Source organism: Phyllobates terribilis, unplaced genomic scaffold (genome assembly GCF_046119375.1).
Source record: "Phyllobates terribilis strain yellow unplaced genomic scaffold, ASM4611937v1 Scaffold_1__5_contigs__length_1240528914, whole genome shotgun sequence".
NCBI classification, from domain to species: Eukaryota; Metazoa; Chordata; class Amphibia; order Anura; family Dendrobatidae; genus Phyllobates; species Phyllobates terribilis.
Genome location: NW_027362761.1, coordinates 876,774,010 through 876,791,089, shown reverse-complemented (window position 1 = coordinate 876,791,089; position 17,080 = coordinate 876,774,010). Strand labels below are relative to the sequence as shown.

Sequence of the window (17,080 nt, the reverse complement as noted above, 5' to 3'; positions counted from 1 at the left end):
GTGTTCTTCCATTTCCTTACTATGTTGCTCACAGTGGAAACTGACAGGTTAAATCTCTGAGACAGCTTTTTGTATCCTTCCCCTGAACAACAATGTTGAATAATCTTTGTTTTCAGATCATTTGACAGTTGTTTTGAGGAGCCCATGATGCCACTCTTCAGAGGAGATTCAAACAGGAGAACAACTTGCAAGTGGCCACTTTAAGTAGCGTTTCTCATGATTGCATACACCTGGCTATGAAGTTCAAAGCTCAATGAGGTTACAAAACCAAAAAAAGTGCTTTAGTAAGTCAGTAAAAAGTAGGTAGGAGTATTTAAAACAAGAAAATGATAAGGGTGCCCATACTTATGCACCTGTCAAATTTTGTTTGAATGCAGATTGCACATTTTCTGTTAGTACAATAAACCTCATTTCAAGGCAGAAACATTACTGTGTCCAACAATTATTACATATATCAAACTGAAATAGCTGTTGCAAAAACACCAATTTTTATAAAATATTAAGCTTAAGATTAATAGGGGTGCCCAAACTTTTTCATATAACTGTATGTGTGTCATGATGCTTTGTCCTTCAAGGTACAGTAAATTGTCATCTATAGAGCACAAGAAGCTACCTGGAGAAGATAATGTAGTTAGCAGATTTTCAGTCGTTACCCAGCCCATCCTGGGCTATGCAAAACATTGTCTAATATTCCTTTCATTTAACTAAAGCGTCCCCTTGGCTGCAAATCATCTATGGGGCCAAGGAAAAACCATGACCTTCCGATGTCATTGCTCTTATGAATATCAAACATTTTAAATTTGGACTCTAAAAAACGGCAGTTGAGGACAGCCAAAAAATAATAGGCAAAAAAAATGTAGAAAATGTTCCCAAATTTTCAATTTTGGTGTCCGGAATTACTGTGCTGCCACTTCTCTTCTAGTGCATTCATTTCTGGTCAGGATATCACACAATCTCCTTGTCAGTATATTCCCAGAGTCCCTACAAGGAGCAGAATAGTTTTGAAAGCTCAGATATTGTTCGGAACTCCAAGAGGTTTTTTTTTTTTTTAAGTTCAATGATGTGGTAATTAATAAGATGTTGGGAATGTATAGATCAAAAAGCCTCACGACTTCTGGTCTATTTCTGTGCTGGCATGAAAGCCTTTTGTTATAGCTTTGCCACGTCTGTGCCAAGCATGTATTCTCAACTGGTATAGGAAAAATTGAGAGCGGTTCAGGGAATGTAAATAATGTGAGATTAAAACCACAACTCTATTCCAAGTTAGTTTGACTTTATCCATTTCAAAGGCTTTGCTAAAGCCACGATAATACAAGTTAAAGCACCATTTGTTTCCCTAAATTATACAGGCTGCATTTCTCCGCTTTAGAGAATTGAAAAGTCACACTACCTTTCGCCTCATATCATTTCCATATTGTATTGTTAGAAGCTTTATTACCTCTAGCATTTGCTTAGTGTATGACTTTTACTCATCTGTAGATATGGATAAATATTGCTAGAACTTCTTCCTTGTGGCCATCACTTTTTCTATTCTCAAAATAGTCGTAATAAGTGTCTGCAACGCATGATAAATATGGCACATGCTGCTCAGAAAGTTTCAATTTATTTCAGTGATACTGCGGCAACAAAATTAAAGGTTCTCAAACATGGTTCCTGCTCTGTCGGGTACTGAAAATTAACTCCTAGTCTTTTCAATAGTTGCTAATCTTCAATACCCTGTGGTGGTCACAAATCATTATATATAACTGCTGAGATCTCCATACACTGTTTACATCCTGCCCCATATGATAACTAGAGATGAGCGTTGTTCTACTCGAACTGTTCGCCAATCTCAAATTCGAGCTGTTTTGGGCGGTGTTCGAGCCGGTCGGCGAACACGAACAATTTGAGAAAAATTCGGCTGTTCGAGGTTATGTTCGATAACTGTTCGTGCACCAAAATCATAACTGGATTTTTTCTCAGTAATGATGAAAATTAATGTTAATACGCAGTTTGAGTGTACAGCGGGGCGGGGGGAGGGGAAGGGGATGGATCTCTGCAGGAACAATGAAGATCTCCATTTTTTTTTCTCTTTCCCGCATTTGCAGTGGGGAGGTGCAATCTGTCAGCCTATCAGCAGCGCACACACGGAGCGAAGTGCTTTTTTTCACACAAGCAAGGGCATGTGTGATTGGCAGTGTATGTCACATGTCCTTGCCCTATAAGACCCAGCCATTTTCCCCGTCGCCACCATTTTCTCACTGCTGCAGCTGCATGTTAGACGGCACCGCTGTTGCTGTGTGCGCTATACCTTGTTAATTTCAAGCCAATTTTCGCACAAATATACAGATAGCTTGGGAGTAGGGAATAGTTGTGATTGCAGTCCTTTTAAGGACTAGGTTACAGCATTTCCTACGACTTTTATCAGGCAGGTCTGTGCTCTTAAATAGATAGATTGTGGGAGTAAAGACTAATTGTAATTGGAGTCCTTTTCAGGACTAGGTTACATCAGTTCCTATCAGTTTTTGCCAGGCAGGTCTGTGCCAGTGCTGTGCAAGTTTTTTTCACAGCATTTGGCTGAATCTAGTAAAGCTAATCCTTTTTGGCCTATTGCAGAGTGTGTTAGTCAGTGGAGTAGCCTATCTGTGTTGCAAGATATACCACCTGTGTATAGAATACCAATTTTTTTACTGCACCTAGTGAAGTAAAATCTTTTGGGCATAGCATCATTCTATTAGTCCATCTATACTGCCCTCCATCAGGTTGCAAACTGAATATAATTTTTTTCTGCATCTAGCTCTGAAAAAATATTTGGGCTTCTAGCAGTGTGTGGGACTTGGTCTATTAGTCCATCTATACTGACCTCCATCAGGTTGCAAATTAAAAATAATTTTTTTCTTCATTTAGCTCTGAAAAAATATTTGGGCTTCTAGCAGTGTGTGGGACTTGTTCTATTAGTCCTTCTATACTGACCTCCAGCAGGTTGCAAATTGAATATAATTTTTTTCTGCATCTAGCTCTGAAAAAATATTTGGGCTTCTAGCGGTGTGTGGGACTTGGTCTATTAGTCCATCTATACTGACCTCCATCAGGTTGCAAATTAAAAATAATTTTTTTCTGCATCTAGCTCTGAAAAAATTTTTGGGCTTCTAGCAGTGTGTGGGACTTGGTCTATTAGTCCATCTATACTGACCTCCATCAGGTTGCAAATTAAAAATAATTTTTTTCTTCATTTATCTCTGAAAAAATATTTGGGCTTCTAGCAGCGTGTGGGACTTGTTCTATTAGTCCATCTATACTGACCTCCATCAGGTTGCAAATTAAAAATAATTTTTTTCTGCATCTAGCTCTGAAAAAATATTTGGGCTTCTAGCAGTGTGTGGGACTTGGTCTATTAGTCCATCTATACTGACCTCCATCAGGTTGCAAATTGAATAAAAAAATTTTCTGCATCTAGCTCTGAAAAAATATTTGGGCTTCTAGCGGTGTGTGGGACTTGGTCTATTAGTCCATCTATACTGACCTCCATCAGGTTGCAAATTAAAAATAATTTTTTTCTGCATCTAGCTCTGAAAAAATATTTGGGCTTCTAGCAGTGTGTGGGACTTGGTCTATTAGTCCATCTATACTGACCTCCATCAGGTTGCAAATTAAAAATAATTTTTTTCTGCATCTAGCTCTGAAAAAATATTTGGGCTTCTAGCAGTGTGTGGGACTTGGTCTATTAGTCCATCTATACTGACCTCCATCAGGTTGCAAATTAAAAATAATTTTTTTCTTCATTTAGCTCTGAAAAAATATTTGGGCTTCTAGCAGTGTGTGGGACTTGTTCTATTAGTCCTTCTATACTGACCTCCAGCAGGTTGCAAATTGAATATAATTTTTTTCTGCATCTAGCTCTGAAAAAATATTTGGGCTTCTAGCGGTGTGTGGGACTTGGTCTATTAGTCCATCTATACTGACCTCCATCAGGTTGCAAATTAAAAATAATTTTTTTCTGCATCTAGCTCTGAAAAAATATTTGGGCTTCTAGCGGTGTGTGGGACTTGGTCTATTAGTCCATCTATACTGACCTCCATCAGGTTGCAAATTAAAAATAATTTTTTTCTGCATCTAGCTCTGAAAAATTATTTGGGCTTCTAGCAGTGTGTGGGACTTGGTCTATTAGTCCATCTATACTGACCTCCATCAGGTTGCAAATTGAATAAAAAAAATTTCTGCATCTAGCTCTGAAAAAATATTTGGGCTTCTAGCGGTGTGTGGGACTTGGTCTATTAGTCCATCTATACTGACCTCCATCAGGTTGCAAATTAAAAATAATTTTTTTCTGCATCTAACCCAGCCAATAGTTTTGGCCTAATACCACAGTTTGGCCACTCAGCTCTGCTCGGTTACCATCCATTGTTTTTTTGTGCAAACAACTCCAGAGTTGTGAATTAGTTAACCACCAAAATGAGTGGAAAAAGGCCTGCTGCTGGTGGAAAGGGGAATAGGCGTGTTGGGAAGGGGAAAAAAGGTTGTGTCCGTGGGGTAGGTGCAGAAGAAAGACCATCTTCCAGCCAAACTAAAATGTCTACTTCTTTTAGCGGACAATGTGATAAGATCCCTTTCTTACGGCCACGCCAATCGCTACAAATTCCAGATGAGGCACAAAAACAGCAGGTGCTTCAACGGATATCAAGTGCTCCTTTAAGTGGGCTCTCCTCCACATCAACTTCAACATCACAAATACTCCAGTCCTCAAAGGTGTCACCCAAATCGCACTTGCTTCCTCACAGCTCCCAAATCTCCAGCTGCCCGTCTGAGTATGAGGTAGAACAGATGGTTGAGTCTGCAGAGCTGTTTACTCATACTATAGCCTGGGAATCAGAGGTCGACTCCAGCGCTTCTGTGAATCCAGACGAGGAAATGATCTGCACTGATGCCCAGAATCTTTATGAGTCGGATCCAGGACCAGACGCAGAAGGTTCTGACCATAATGTAGACCCTCATTCCCAAACTGTAACTCCTGTTGGTGGAGACAATGAGGAAGACGATGATAAGACTCAAATACCTGATTGGAGCGACAACTTTAGTTTTTTGTCAGGGCAGGAACAGGTTGGCTCTGAGGACGACGGGTGTGATAACGCACAGGGTGATGATGATGAGGTCGGAGATCCCACTTACTGTCAACCCACAGTCAGCCAAGAGATGAGGTCAGCAGAGGAGGTGGAGGAAGATGCTAGTGACGACGAGGTCAGGTTGCGCCTTCCTGGACAGAGACGTAGTACTGGAAGCACGTCAACAACTGCATCCTCAAACACAACTCTGCCTCTCACCACAAGTCGTGGTGGCTCTTCAGGTCGCATGGGTGCTAAGCCTTGCATAGCCTGGGCATTTTTTCAGATCGATAAAGATGACCCAACTCGTGTTATCTGTAACATTTGTCAGCAAAAGCTAAGTAGAGGCCAAAAAATACATAGTTTGAGTACTTCATGCATGAACCGGCATATGGACATGAAGCATAAGTTGCAGTGGGAAGCTCAGTGTGCTACAATGCGGTCTAGCCGGCCGGGCCAACCACCGTCTGCCATATCTTGTGCATCCGCGGCCTCTTCATCCTCTGTGACTGGGGGGACAGCAGTCACACCTGTTTTGGGGCGCAGACCTGCCACCTCTTTACCCGCAACAGCCAGCGTGATTGGCAGGTCATCATTTTCTTTGGAGGTGGTAACACCAGCTGGTCTTGAGCGCTGTCCGACATCGATAGCACCACCTTTGGATCAAGGCAACCTAACATGTCCGCCTGCATCTTCCTCACAGACCGGCAGTTTGCCGGGGACACCCTTATCAACCCCGTCTAAGCACAATAGCCAGCCCTCGGTCCCTCAGATGTGGACAAGTAAAAGACCATTTCCTCCTAGCCATGAGAAAGCTAAGAGGTTGAATTTCACCATCTGCAAGCTCTTGGCTACAGAAATGCTGCCTTTCCGCCTGGTGGACACAGAGGATTTTCGAGACCTTATGTCCGTCGCAGTGCCCCAGTACCAGATGCCCAGTCGGCACTACTTCTCAAAGAAAGGTGTGCCTGCGCTCCACCAGCATGTCGCACACAACATGACCGCTTCTTTGAGAAACTCTGTGTGTGACAGGGTGCATTTCACCACAGACACTTGGACGAGTAGGCATGGACAGGGGCGTTACATGTCGCTGACTGGGCACTGGGTAACTATGGTGACAGCAGGACAAGGGGCTGCTGTCCAAGTCTTGCCGTCCCCACGAGTTGTGCGTCAATCCTCTTTATGTCATTTTTCCTCCACTGCTTCTGCCTCCTCAACCTCCTCTCGGTCTTCCACCTGCACCCAAAGCCTGTCTGGTCATGCCACAAGCTTTCTAACTGCGCAGAAGGGATCCTGCACACCTCCTTACTATGCTGGCAGTAGGGCTCAACGTCATCAGGCGGTTTTTACATTGAAATGTCTGGGAAATGTGAGTCACACAGCTGAGGAGTTGTGGTCAGCTCTGGAGAACCAATTTCATGAATGGTTGTCTCCACTGGACCTGAAACCAGGGAAGGCCGTGTGCGACAATGCTGCAAACCTGGGTGCGGCCCTTCGCCGGGGCAATGTCACTCACGTGCCTTGTATGGCTCACGTGTTGAACCTGGTTGTCCAGCAATTTTTAGCCCACTATCCCAGACTAGATGGCCTTCTGCAGAGGGCACGGTCGCTGTGTGCTCACTTCCGCCGTTCGCATCCCGCAGCTCAGCGACTTACATCTCTACAGAAGTCGTTGGGCCTGCCACTTCACCGGCTAAAATGCGATGTGCCTACCCGGTGGAATTCAACTCTGCACATGTTGCAGCGACTGTGGCAGCACCGACAAGCCCTGGTGCAATACGTTCTGACGTATAGCCTGGGCCAACGAGATTCAGAGGTGGGGCAAATCACGCTGGAGGAGTGGTCTCAGATCAGGGACCTATGCACCCTTCTGCACAGTTTTGAAATGGCGACGAAGATGTTTAGTGCTGACGATGCCATTATCAGCATGACTATTCCGGTGATTTACATGCTGGAGCACATGTTAAACAGAATTCGGAGTCAGGTGGTGGCACAAGAGGAGGTGGAGGAAGTAGAGGAGGAGGAGTTGTATGCGGAAGGGCTAACATCTGCAAGGTCCAGACGGTCGGCAGCACCAGGGCGGCAGGCATGTGAGGGTGGGGGAGATGATTTTACCATGGCGCATGGTAGCAGCCAAACTAGTGAGGAAGGTGCAGGAGCCCAGGAAGAAGTGGAGGACGAACTGATGGAAGACTCATCAGATGAGGGAGACCTTGATCACATTTCTGTTGTGCGAGGTTGGGGGGAGAGGACAGAGGAAGGAAGCATGATTGTTACCTCGCCACCAACACAACAGGGACTTGGTGCTCCTGGATGCGCAACACACGAGTGCCTTCTTGCTGCACTACCTGCAACATGACCCTCGAATTGTGAGAATTAGAAATAATCCTGACTACTGGGTTGCCACACTGTTAGATCCCCGGTACAAAAGTAAATTTGCAGAAATTATTCCTGCCATAGAAAGGGATGCACGCATGCAGGAGTATCAGCAGAGACTGTTGCAGAATCTTACATGTGCTTTTCCACAAAATACCAGTGGTGCACGTAGTGAATCTCACAGTTCCAACTTGCCAACCGTGGTCTGTATGGAATTGTTCAATAAAGGGCCCAAAATTAAGATAACATAGATGGGAGAGGTCTCTATGAATAGGAATTCCTAAGTATTTGATACCCTGTGAGGGCCAGGCAAAGGGAAAGTTGGACTGGATGGAATCCTATATGGATTTAGGGAGGGAGACATCGAGGGCCTCAGACTTCGCTGCATTGATTTTAAAATTTTACCATGTAACAAAGTGATCTATTTCAGCCATAACAGCAGGGATGGATATATGTGATTGAGTGATATATACTAGGACATCATCAGCAAATAGAGAGCACTTGTACTCGGTGCCTCCCACCTCAATCCACCTAATATTGGGGTTATGGCGAATTGATGAGAGCAGGTGCTCCGTCACTAGGATGTATAAGAGAGTGGACAGAGGACATCCCTGCCTTGTCCCATTGGTGATTGTGAAAGGTGATGAAAATGTTCTGACGCACCCCCTGGGCCTTGGGACACCCGGAGCCGGACCCTTTTTGGTGGATGCTGGTGGTTGTAGTCTTCGTGGCGGCGATCCGGTTCCGTGGCTCAGGGCGGTCAAACCAGTGGCGGAACTATTTATGTGGTTTTGATGTTTAAATGTCCGACTACGCCACCCGTGGATTGCGGTCAGAGTGAACCGCCGCTACAGGGCAGACCGCTAAGGCTGGTGTTGTGGGTGCAGCAGAGCGTAGCATAACTCCCCACGGGAGGAGTATAGCCTCAGGGCAGTGTATGCGGAGGATGGGGGTGATGGTGCAGGGCAGCAGCAGTAACGACACGGAGTCAGTGATGCAGTTCAGGGCCTTTACTCACAGTTCTTATTATCCAGACCACGTCTGCAGGTAACGGCTGCCCACGTCGTACTGTGCTCACCAGGTGAGGGGCTCAGACAACTCCCAGATAACTTTGGAGCGCTTCACAGGACCCCCTTTGTGTGTCCTTTGTCTGGCCTTTCTTACCAACACTTCTGTCCGGCTGCCTCGGGCCTCCTCTTGGTAAACTTGGCGCCAGTTTCCCTGACCCTATGTGGTGCCTTCCTAGCGGGTGGAGCAAGGGGCTACGCCACATAAAATGTCAGAGCCTCCGGTTTCTAGCTGATTGTCGTTTCCTGCCTCCACTAGTTCGGGGACCGGTCTCCCCCTTTGGCCTGACCCCTCCACGCAGGTGGATTCGGGCGTGCGGTGGCGACTCGCCCGTCCGCACCCCTGGGATCCCTTCATTCCTCGTTCCTGGAGCCTTCTCCGCTCCTCTTCCTTCCTTCTCCCTCTTGCAGGCCTGGGCCTCTGTTACTAGGCCCGCCTCCGGAGCAGAGCCCCTGCTCCCTGCCACTTCTGCTCAGACTTCTCTGCACTGAACTAAGATGGTGCCCACCTTTTATACTCCCTTCTCAATGCACCCAGGAACTGCTTCCTCCCTGCTCCTGCACTGCAGGGTTCCCCTTCCTCAGTGTTCCCTCCCCCCACTCCAGCCAGGGACAGGGACTGTCGTGCCCATCTCAGGGGCATATTGGTCGCCCTGCCCCACGGCAATGTGGTGTAATGCATGCAGGTGTCGGGTCCTGATCCACACTCCATCCTTATCTGAGAGTGAGATATCACACCTCTGGGTGAGGTGCAATACGTCTGTAGCAACCGAGCCCTCGGTGCTACAGTTCCATTTATCTTCAGCCTAGGTGACGTATTGTGATACAGGGCCGTGATTTTGGCTATAAAAGGGTCCCCTAGACCCCTACCCCAAGCTTTTTAAGAGAATCATATATGGCGTGCCAGGAGACTCTATGGAATGCTTTCTCAGCATCCAACGAGAGTATCTACTTACAAATTTTTAACTGCATCTAGCCCAGGAAATACTTTGTGCCTAGTAGCAGTGTCTGCTAGTCAGCGGATTATCCCGGCTGTTAAGCAAGCTACACCACCTGTAGTTTGGACACTTAATTTTTTCAAAGGAAATGCTTCGGGACCACGGGATACTTAGTGAAGAGCATCAGGAGGCACCCCAAGGCATAGGGGCTGGGACTGGCACTAGGATGCCTTGCGGTGGACAGCCGAGCTCGATCCTTATAAAAGCTTTTTAACTGCAGCAGCTTTAGTGGACGCTACTGGAGCTGGAATTACGCGGCTGCTGGCATGAGACTTGCCCTCCAATAGATCCTTGTAAATGGATTTAAAGTGTATTCATTCAAATTAGAGGGACAATTTAAATTAAAAAGCTTAGAGCTGCCTCCACCACAGGGGGGCTCTCTCGACCCACCAGCGGACAGGCACCAGTATTGGGAGAGGGGGGCTGGCCGTCAGGGTTCACCGCGGCTCTGGCACAAACCCGGCGACACGGAGGTGGCACGGGCAGGAGCGGACTGGCCGTCTCGGCTTCTCACTTTTTGGATTTTAGAAGGGCATGACATGCCTATATCTGTGTCTCCCCCTCCTTTTACTCCTCCACCTCTTTTCTTTTCGCATGACTATATGTACTTGTCACTTTTCCATGTGTTAGTTGTGTCTTCTGAGCAGTTTGTCAGCTTTTGGACACCTTTGAAGGTGTTTTCTATGTGTTTCTATGTGTTTTTGTTTGCCTGCCATTGGTTTTAACGGTGTTCGAAGGTGTTCGACGAACAGTTCGGCGAACACACGGGTGTTCGACGAACCGAACCGAACTCGAACACTACAGGGGTGGCTCAACACTAATGATAACGGCTTATTGTTGGGGATGTCAGAACCCTGCTGATCTTTTATTGATAGGATAGGTCATCAATATAAAAGTGCTGGAAAACCCCTTTAACATTGCTTCCATAGTGACATGATATCATGTGAGTATATTTTTCTTTACACAAAAAACATTAAAGGGAACCTGTCATTAGATGAGTCTGAGCAATTGCAGCCAGGTATGTTTTACACTGACGCTCTGCGCCTTTCAGAGAAAACATAGTTTGAAAACATATAGGACTATAGAGAGAGACATGACTAGTCTGATAATGTCCCCATCTGGCTCTTCCCTACCATGATCCAGTTGATTGACAGGTCCCTCCTTATGCATACATATGGTACAGACCTGTCAATTAACTGGAACAGGATGGAGAGAAGACGGCCAGGGACATCATCGGAGTATTCAAACCATGTTTTCTCTGAAGTGCCACAGCATGTCAGTGTAAGACATGCCTGGCTGTAATCACGCAGCCAGCTTCTGATTCATGCTGCCCGTGATTCAGGAACTTCAGGTTATATTTTAAATAGTTAATTTTCTTCAATTCTAAAATACATACCCAATAACTAAATTAATTTTTCTTCAAGCAGGAATAATTTGGGTAAAAGGTAATCTATTATACCCCATGGCTGTTCTTCCTTTCCCTGGACACTACCCACAAAAGAGAAGTACCCATTTACACCTGCTCTCATCTATCACTCATAAAGGGGAACAATCGCTTTAAAAGTGGTTTTCTTACAAGCTGTCACCCATTATAGTCAGGGCTGCTTTGATCTGCCAATTATCCTGTCTAAAATAAATTAGGCCATTCAGCAAAGTACTAACTAGGTGCTCCTTTCTGCTAATGCCAGGATAACAGAGGCAGGAATGTTTTGCGGGCCCACTGCTGATTTTTCCATCAAGACATTTAGATGTGTATTAAGTGTTACATTGGCTTCTGTATAGCCAGCCTCACGTACTGTTCACAATGAAATTTAGTTGCCTTTAATGAGAAGTTTATTTAGCATTGATTCCTGTTTTCCCATGCAATCCTTTCACCCAGTACACAATGAACGCTCCCAGCCCTCCCCCACAAAGCTGGCGGGATTCTTTTGTATCAAAGTTGTTCTTTTTTAGGACTATTTAATTAATCTAACTTGGGTGGCTATATAAGTAGAATAAGAACAGAAGTAGGCTAGAACTACTGAAGACAAATGACTATTGTTGTTTTTTTAACTTTCTATGCAATTATGATGTTTTAGGTCAGCCCCCCACCCCTCCCCCTCTTCCACCTCTCAATAACTTTTACACTTCTGTCTATTTCATAAAAAAATATTTAAGTGTCTCTTTGTTCACCCTATCAAATCACCATAACGGTTCCAACTTTGGACAATTCCTACTTATCTGAAGAGTCATCTGCCTGGCAGTAAATTTTCAGATTTTCCGCAGGACATGACAAACTCTTTGAAAGTACTCTCATCTTTGGCTCCTGAACATAGGTCTTCTTCTACTAACCTATTATTCTATTAGAGAGTATATAAAATGTATTTTATATTTTGAATTAATCCGTTTGAAATGTAAAAGTTTCTAAAAATTACCAACTGAAAATAGCCATGAATTGATACATCCCACTAGGCCTACATATAGAAAATATATTTCTCTCTCCTACTGTGTCTTTTGAATGCTAGCAGCCATCATAAACCCATTCTGGTTGTAGAATTTATGTTCAGTATATCTGGTGTCTGCTATGTAATTGCTATAGTATACAGTGATTATAATGTTCATCGTAAATACCTATGGAATGTGCAGACAGCTTAAAAATAATGGGAATAGGTTGGCCAGTAAAAAGTGACATAGGATATAGGCTTGACAAGTGAACTTGACTTGGGCAGCTGTCAGATTCTTCACACTCCACACTTTGTAAAATCTCGTATTGAGCCCACCCTGCGAGTATGTGCCACAGTCCTGGAATTTTCTTTCTTTATGCCATTAGCCCAAAAGTCCAACATTGTATCACTAAATAAAGAAGTCTGTAAAGCAATGGCTGAGTTACTGAGTGAATGATTATACAACATGTCTCAAGTCTTAGGCATGTTACAAACAATACTGTGTTATTATAAAGTGAGGAAAAAAATTCTACATTGGTAAAGGAACTATAGGGGAAAAAAGTGACGAGAGAGTAGGAAAAGCATGAGAGTAAATGGTTTATTATAGCGTTAAGATACCTTATATACCTTAGGAAGATGTTTTTAAAAGTCAAACTGCCCAATCCTTCTCTCTCCCAACATCATCTGTCTCAGGAGAGCCAGGAAACCCTCAAATGGTTTGACGTTCCCTTGTAAATCAGTGGGTTCGCCTGACTTAAATGGTATATGGTGGCCTTGATTAAGAGAAAATCCTTGCACAGAGGCCACGTTCTAGTAATGGAGAATTATAAAAATGGAGAATTATAAAAAATGGCTACTATAACAAGCATGGAAGGACACCTTAGAGAAGACACTTGAGGGGTTAGAAGTGATGGTGAGGCAGCACATCTCTTATGTGTACAAGCTGATTTGAATGAGTGCACGGTCAGAGGGAGATGGCCACCTAGCTTATCCTGTTACACTGATATACAAAACGTTACTGGAACAGCACTTCAGGAGGTGTTGGTTATGCCTTACAAGAATTTTTATTAGCATGGTTGTTCAACCAGGTCCAAGTAAGTGCACAACATACAGTATCAAGGTAAGTAATATAGACAGAATTACAGCAACGTTTCTGGTTGACACCCTTTGTTGGGCTTTGTGTGAATACCGAGACATAAACATAGGTAATTACCATATATACGAGGTTAAATAAAAATTATGGTATAGTAGTCAAGAAATAAATGTGTGTCTGAAATTGGCACATGAGCAGGAGGTGCATCTTCAGAATGCAATGCCCTAGGTGGCCCCAAAGTACAACTTGCATGCTATGGAGAAGATGTTACTCATGGTGGTTTATGCATTGTGTTGTTCCTCTGAGCATTGTGCCACTGAGAGCAAAGAGTATGGGTTTCTGCCTCAAGGAATACTGTATATAAAAGAAACTTCTTCAAAAGATCAACAAGATGAAGAGCACTAATATAATTAGACCAGTCGTTTTCACTGCAATTTGGGGTGGTCGTTTCAAAGAGACTACGTTGTATTCGATATGTAGTTTTGTCAACATACGTCTACTGTACATGTGCACTAATGTATACATTCTTTTATTGTTATCTCCAGTCCTTTCTACAAAAAAAGTAAGGCCGGCACAATGTTGGCTCTGGATAATTGCACTAATGTTTTCTCTCTTAGTTTGCAGCACATCTGGTGAAGTTAGGATACCCACGTGTTTGTATCTTGGATGGTGGAATGAACAAGATGAAGCCAACAGGTCTACTAACTGTACCATCCCCGCAAATATGACCGTTCCACATCCTGAAGACTGACTATTGGTCCAGTCCAGTTCCACCTGTGCCATCTACTTTTTTATATATTATTTTCATTCACAATATCATGCTTCTGGATACAGCTACAAGATAATTTTTGGGATTTTTTTTTATTCAGCGAATATGTCGTTCCTAAATCATTGTTGCTCCTATCTTCCTCCAACCAAAAACCCAAAAGTCACAATATTTTTCTGCAACTACAAGTTGTGCAAAAATATTGCCACTTTTCAAAGTTATTTATTCCAGAATTCTGGCGAAATTGCTATTAAAAAGTATACATATTCCATCTTAGACCCAAAATACTAACATAGAATTGGGTCATAGTCCCAGAAAAGGGTTTATTCCCATTATTGCAATTTCTGATGTGTATCAGATATGCCATAAGGGTTCTGTCACATTGGTGGAGCAAGAACCTTCATTGATATCTAAAATGAACAGTTCAGAGCAGTGACGCTGTGTGTGCAGTCATGTCTCCACTAAACCAGTGGGAGGAATTCATTGAAGCGATGGCTGTGCCTATGGGGTCATCGCAATCTTCTAGATTCTTCTGTGATCATGCTCTTGGACTATGAGAAATTTGACAAGTCAGAACATCTTGTAATGAGAAAAAAAACACAATTGTCTAATGCAGTTTGCTTATACTTTGTGAGCATTTACAAAAGGTACACATTAGTTATACTACAGAATTATGGAAGATCCTAAGTTATCTGTATGAAATGGAAAAATCGCATTGTGAATCATGATGAACTATTATATTTGTAATAATGTTACATGTAATAAATATGCATTACACCGGACAGTGAATAAAGCTGCATAGAGAACGTGGCAGAAAGTGTGCTTAGTAAATAATCATGAGATTCAGAAATGGAGGATACATCACTCTAGCGGAATTTTTTTTAATCACTACTCTACATTATAACTAGAAAAGTCGCTGTCACCATCACTGGGAATGTTTTACCTGCAAGATGAACAAGTGTATCTTACTGATGAGAGCATAGACCAATGACTAATGACCTGGTCACTTCTCTGGAGAGTGTTTTTTCCTTTCTGCCCTTCACATTCTCCATTCCTTGTGCTTACACTAGTGTAAACGTCGTCCTCGGAACTGTAAAAGTTATATGGTGTTCTGCCTATAAGAAGTGGTACTTATTACACTGGACTAAACAAAGCCTTTTGGCAAAAATACTGTGTCAGTGGTCCTGACAGCTGAAGTAGCCTGCAGACACCCCACATCACGACCAACATAGACGATAGGCAACTCAATGGTGAATCTCTTCATCAAAGTGTTAGTGAAGGTGGTTATATTTTATCAACTAGAAACCTTTGCGAAATTCAACAGGGTTACATCTTAGGAGCATCATTTCTTGCATCTAAAGCTTTTAACCCCTTAACAACTTTGCAATTTTCCGCTTTCATTTTCTGCTCCCCTTCTTCCCAGAGCCATAATTGTTTTTTATTTTTCCGTCAATATAGCCGTATTAGGGCTTGTTTTTTGCGGGACGAGTTGTACTTTTGAATGACACCATTCATTCTGCCATATAGTGTACTGGAAAATGAGAAAAAAAATCCTAGTGCGGTGTAATTGCAAAAAAAAATGCAATTCCACAAAGTTTTTTTTGTTTTTTTATTTACCATGTTTACTAAATTCGAAACTGACCTTGTGATATGATTCCCCAGGTCAGTATGAGTACGCTGATACCAAACATGTGTAGGTTTTAGTTTAAATGGTGAAAAAAAATCCCAAATTTGTATGAAAAAAAATTAGCTTATGTCGCCATTTTTCGAGACCCGTAGCTTCTCCATTTTTCAGGATCTGGGGCTGGGTGAGGACTTATTTTTGCGCCCTTAGCTAACTTTTTTATTGACACTATTTTGGGGTAGATATGATGTTTGGATCACCTGTTATTGCATTTTATTGCAATGTTGTGGTGGCCAAAAAACTTAATTCTGGCGTTTAAATTTTTTTTTTCGTTACGCCGTTTACCGATGTGATTCATTTAATTTATATTTTGATAGATCGGACATTTATGAACTCGGCATTCCAAATATGGGTATTTTTTTATTGTTTCCTTTTCAATGGGGCAATGGGTGATTTGAAATTTTGTGTTTTTTTTGTTATTTTTTAAAACTTTTTTTTTTTTTTTTTGCTTTTTACTGGCTTCAACAGTCCCCTTAGGAGACTTGGAGCTGTGATCATCGGCCAGCATTCAAAGTAGATTCACAATGACAGCGCACGAGGGTCTTGTGTAGACCCCCGGCTGTCATGACAACCCATCGGCGCCCCGCGATCACATGACAGGGGCACCGTTGGGTGGGACTTGTGGCGCACTTCCGGCCAGTGCGCATTAAATGCTGCTGTCAGTGATTGACATCAGCATTTAACTGGTTAACAGCACGGGTGGATCTCGAACCCAACCACGGTTGTTAGAGGCACCAGCTGTCATGTGCAGGGAAAGATGCGGACTCAGCGCCGGATCCTGCCTCAAAGGTAGGGACACAACCTTGGACGTACCTAGGTCCAAGGTCGTGAAGGGGTTAAATGTATCATATTCAATTGTGTTTCTAAAATAATTATTTCATTTCCATCTTTACCATCTAGCACTAGCAGTGGTTAATTCCACTTGTATTGCCAGTGTTGTTGTTTTTTATGTTTTTTCAACATTAATGGCTTTTTCTGGCACTAAAGCATTGATTGATAAGAACTTTAGATAGGCCCCAAGTGTTTTATAAGTGGTGATCAAACATCTGGATTCCCCACTTATCAGAACAGTGAAGTCTCCTCCATTGTATAGATAGGCACAGTGACTCTTCTGTGCCTACAGCTGTGTCTAGTAATGCTGCTCATGTCATAGTGCTTGTGCCGTGCAGCTCGCCACTTCATTGTACTAATAAGATAAAACATTCATGACTTATGAATGGGCCATCATTATTATGAGAATACAAGGCTCTATTAAGATTTTTTTTGTCATTTCATTGTTATATGGTCCCAATGCGGTATATATATCTGTTTCCTGACTGTTATGTCCCAGGTGGAGCAGCAGTGCAGCCTGTCTACATAAAAGACATAGTGAAGTGAAGCTTTACAGCAATTACTTGAATATGATCTTCTTCAATAAAAATGTCCTTTTAATTTTTACAAATCGTGTTGCTTGACTTCTTCTATGTCTTTAGTTACAAGGCAACTATTACTGTTGTACAATGCATAGACAAATAACAAAAAGGACACTCACTAATTTTTACCCTTTCATGCTAAAATGAAGACGTGTGTTACGCCACCCTGTGGCGCAAGTGGAT

At 43.0% G+C, this 17,080-nt stretch overlaps 1 protein-coding gene across 1 annotated transcript in view; it reads left to right on the top strand.

Moving 5' to 3' along the window:
• TBCK (TBC1 domain containing kinase) overlaps nucleotides 1–16,839 on the top strand; it is a 396,446-nt gene extending 379,607 nt beyond the window's left edge. The window contains exon 26 of the mRNA XM_073639595.1: nucleotides 13,653–16,839. Within this exon, the coding sequence (XP_073495696.1) occupies nucleotides 13,653–13,763 (111 nt within the window). The 3' untranslated portion in view covers nucleotides 13,764–16,839. The remainder of the gene's footprint in view (nucleotides 1–13,652) is intronic.
• Nucleotides 16,840–17,080: the final 241 nt, after the last annotated feature.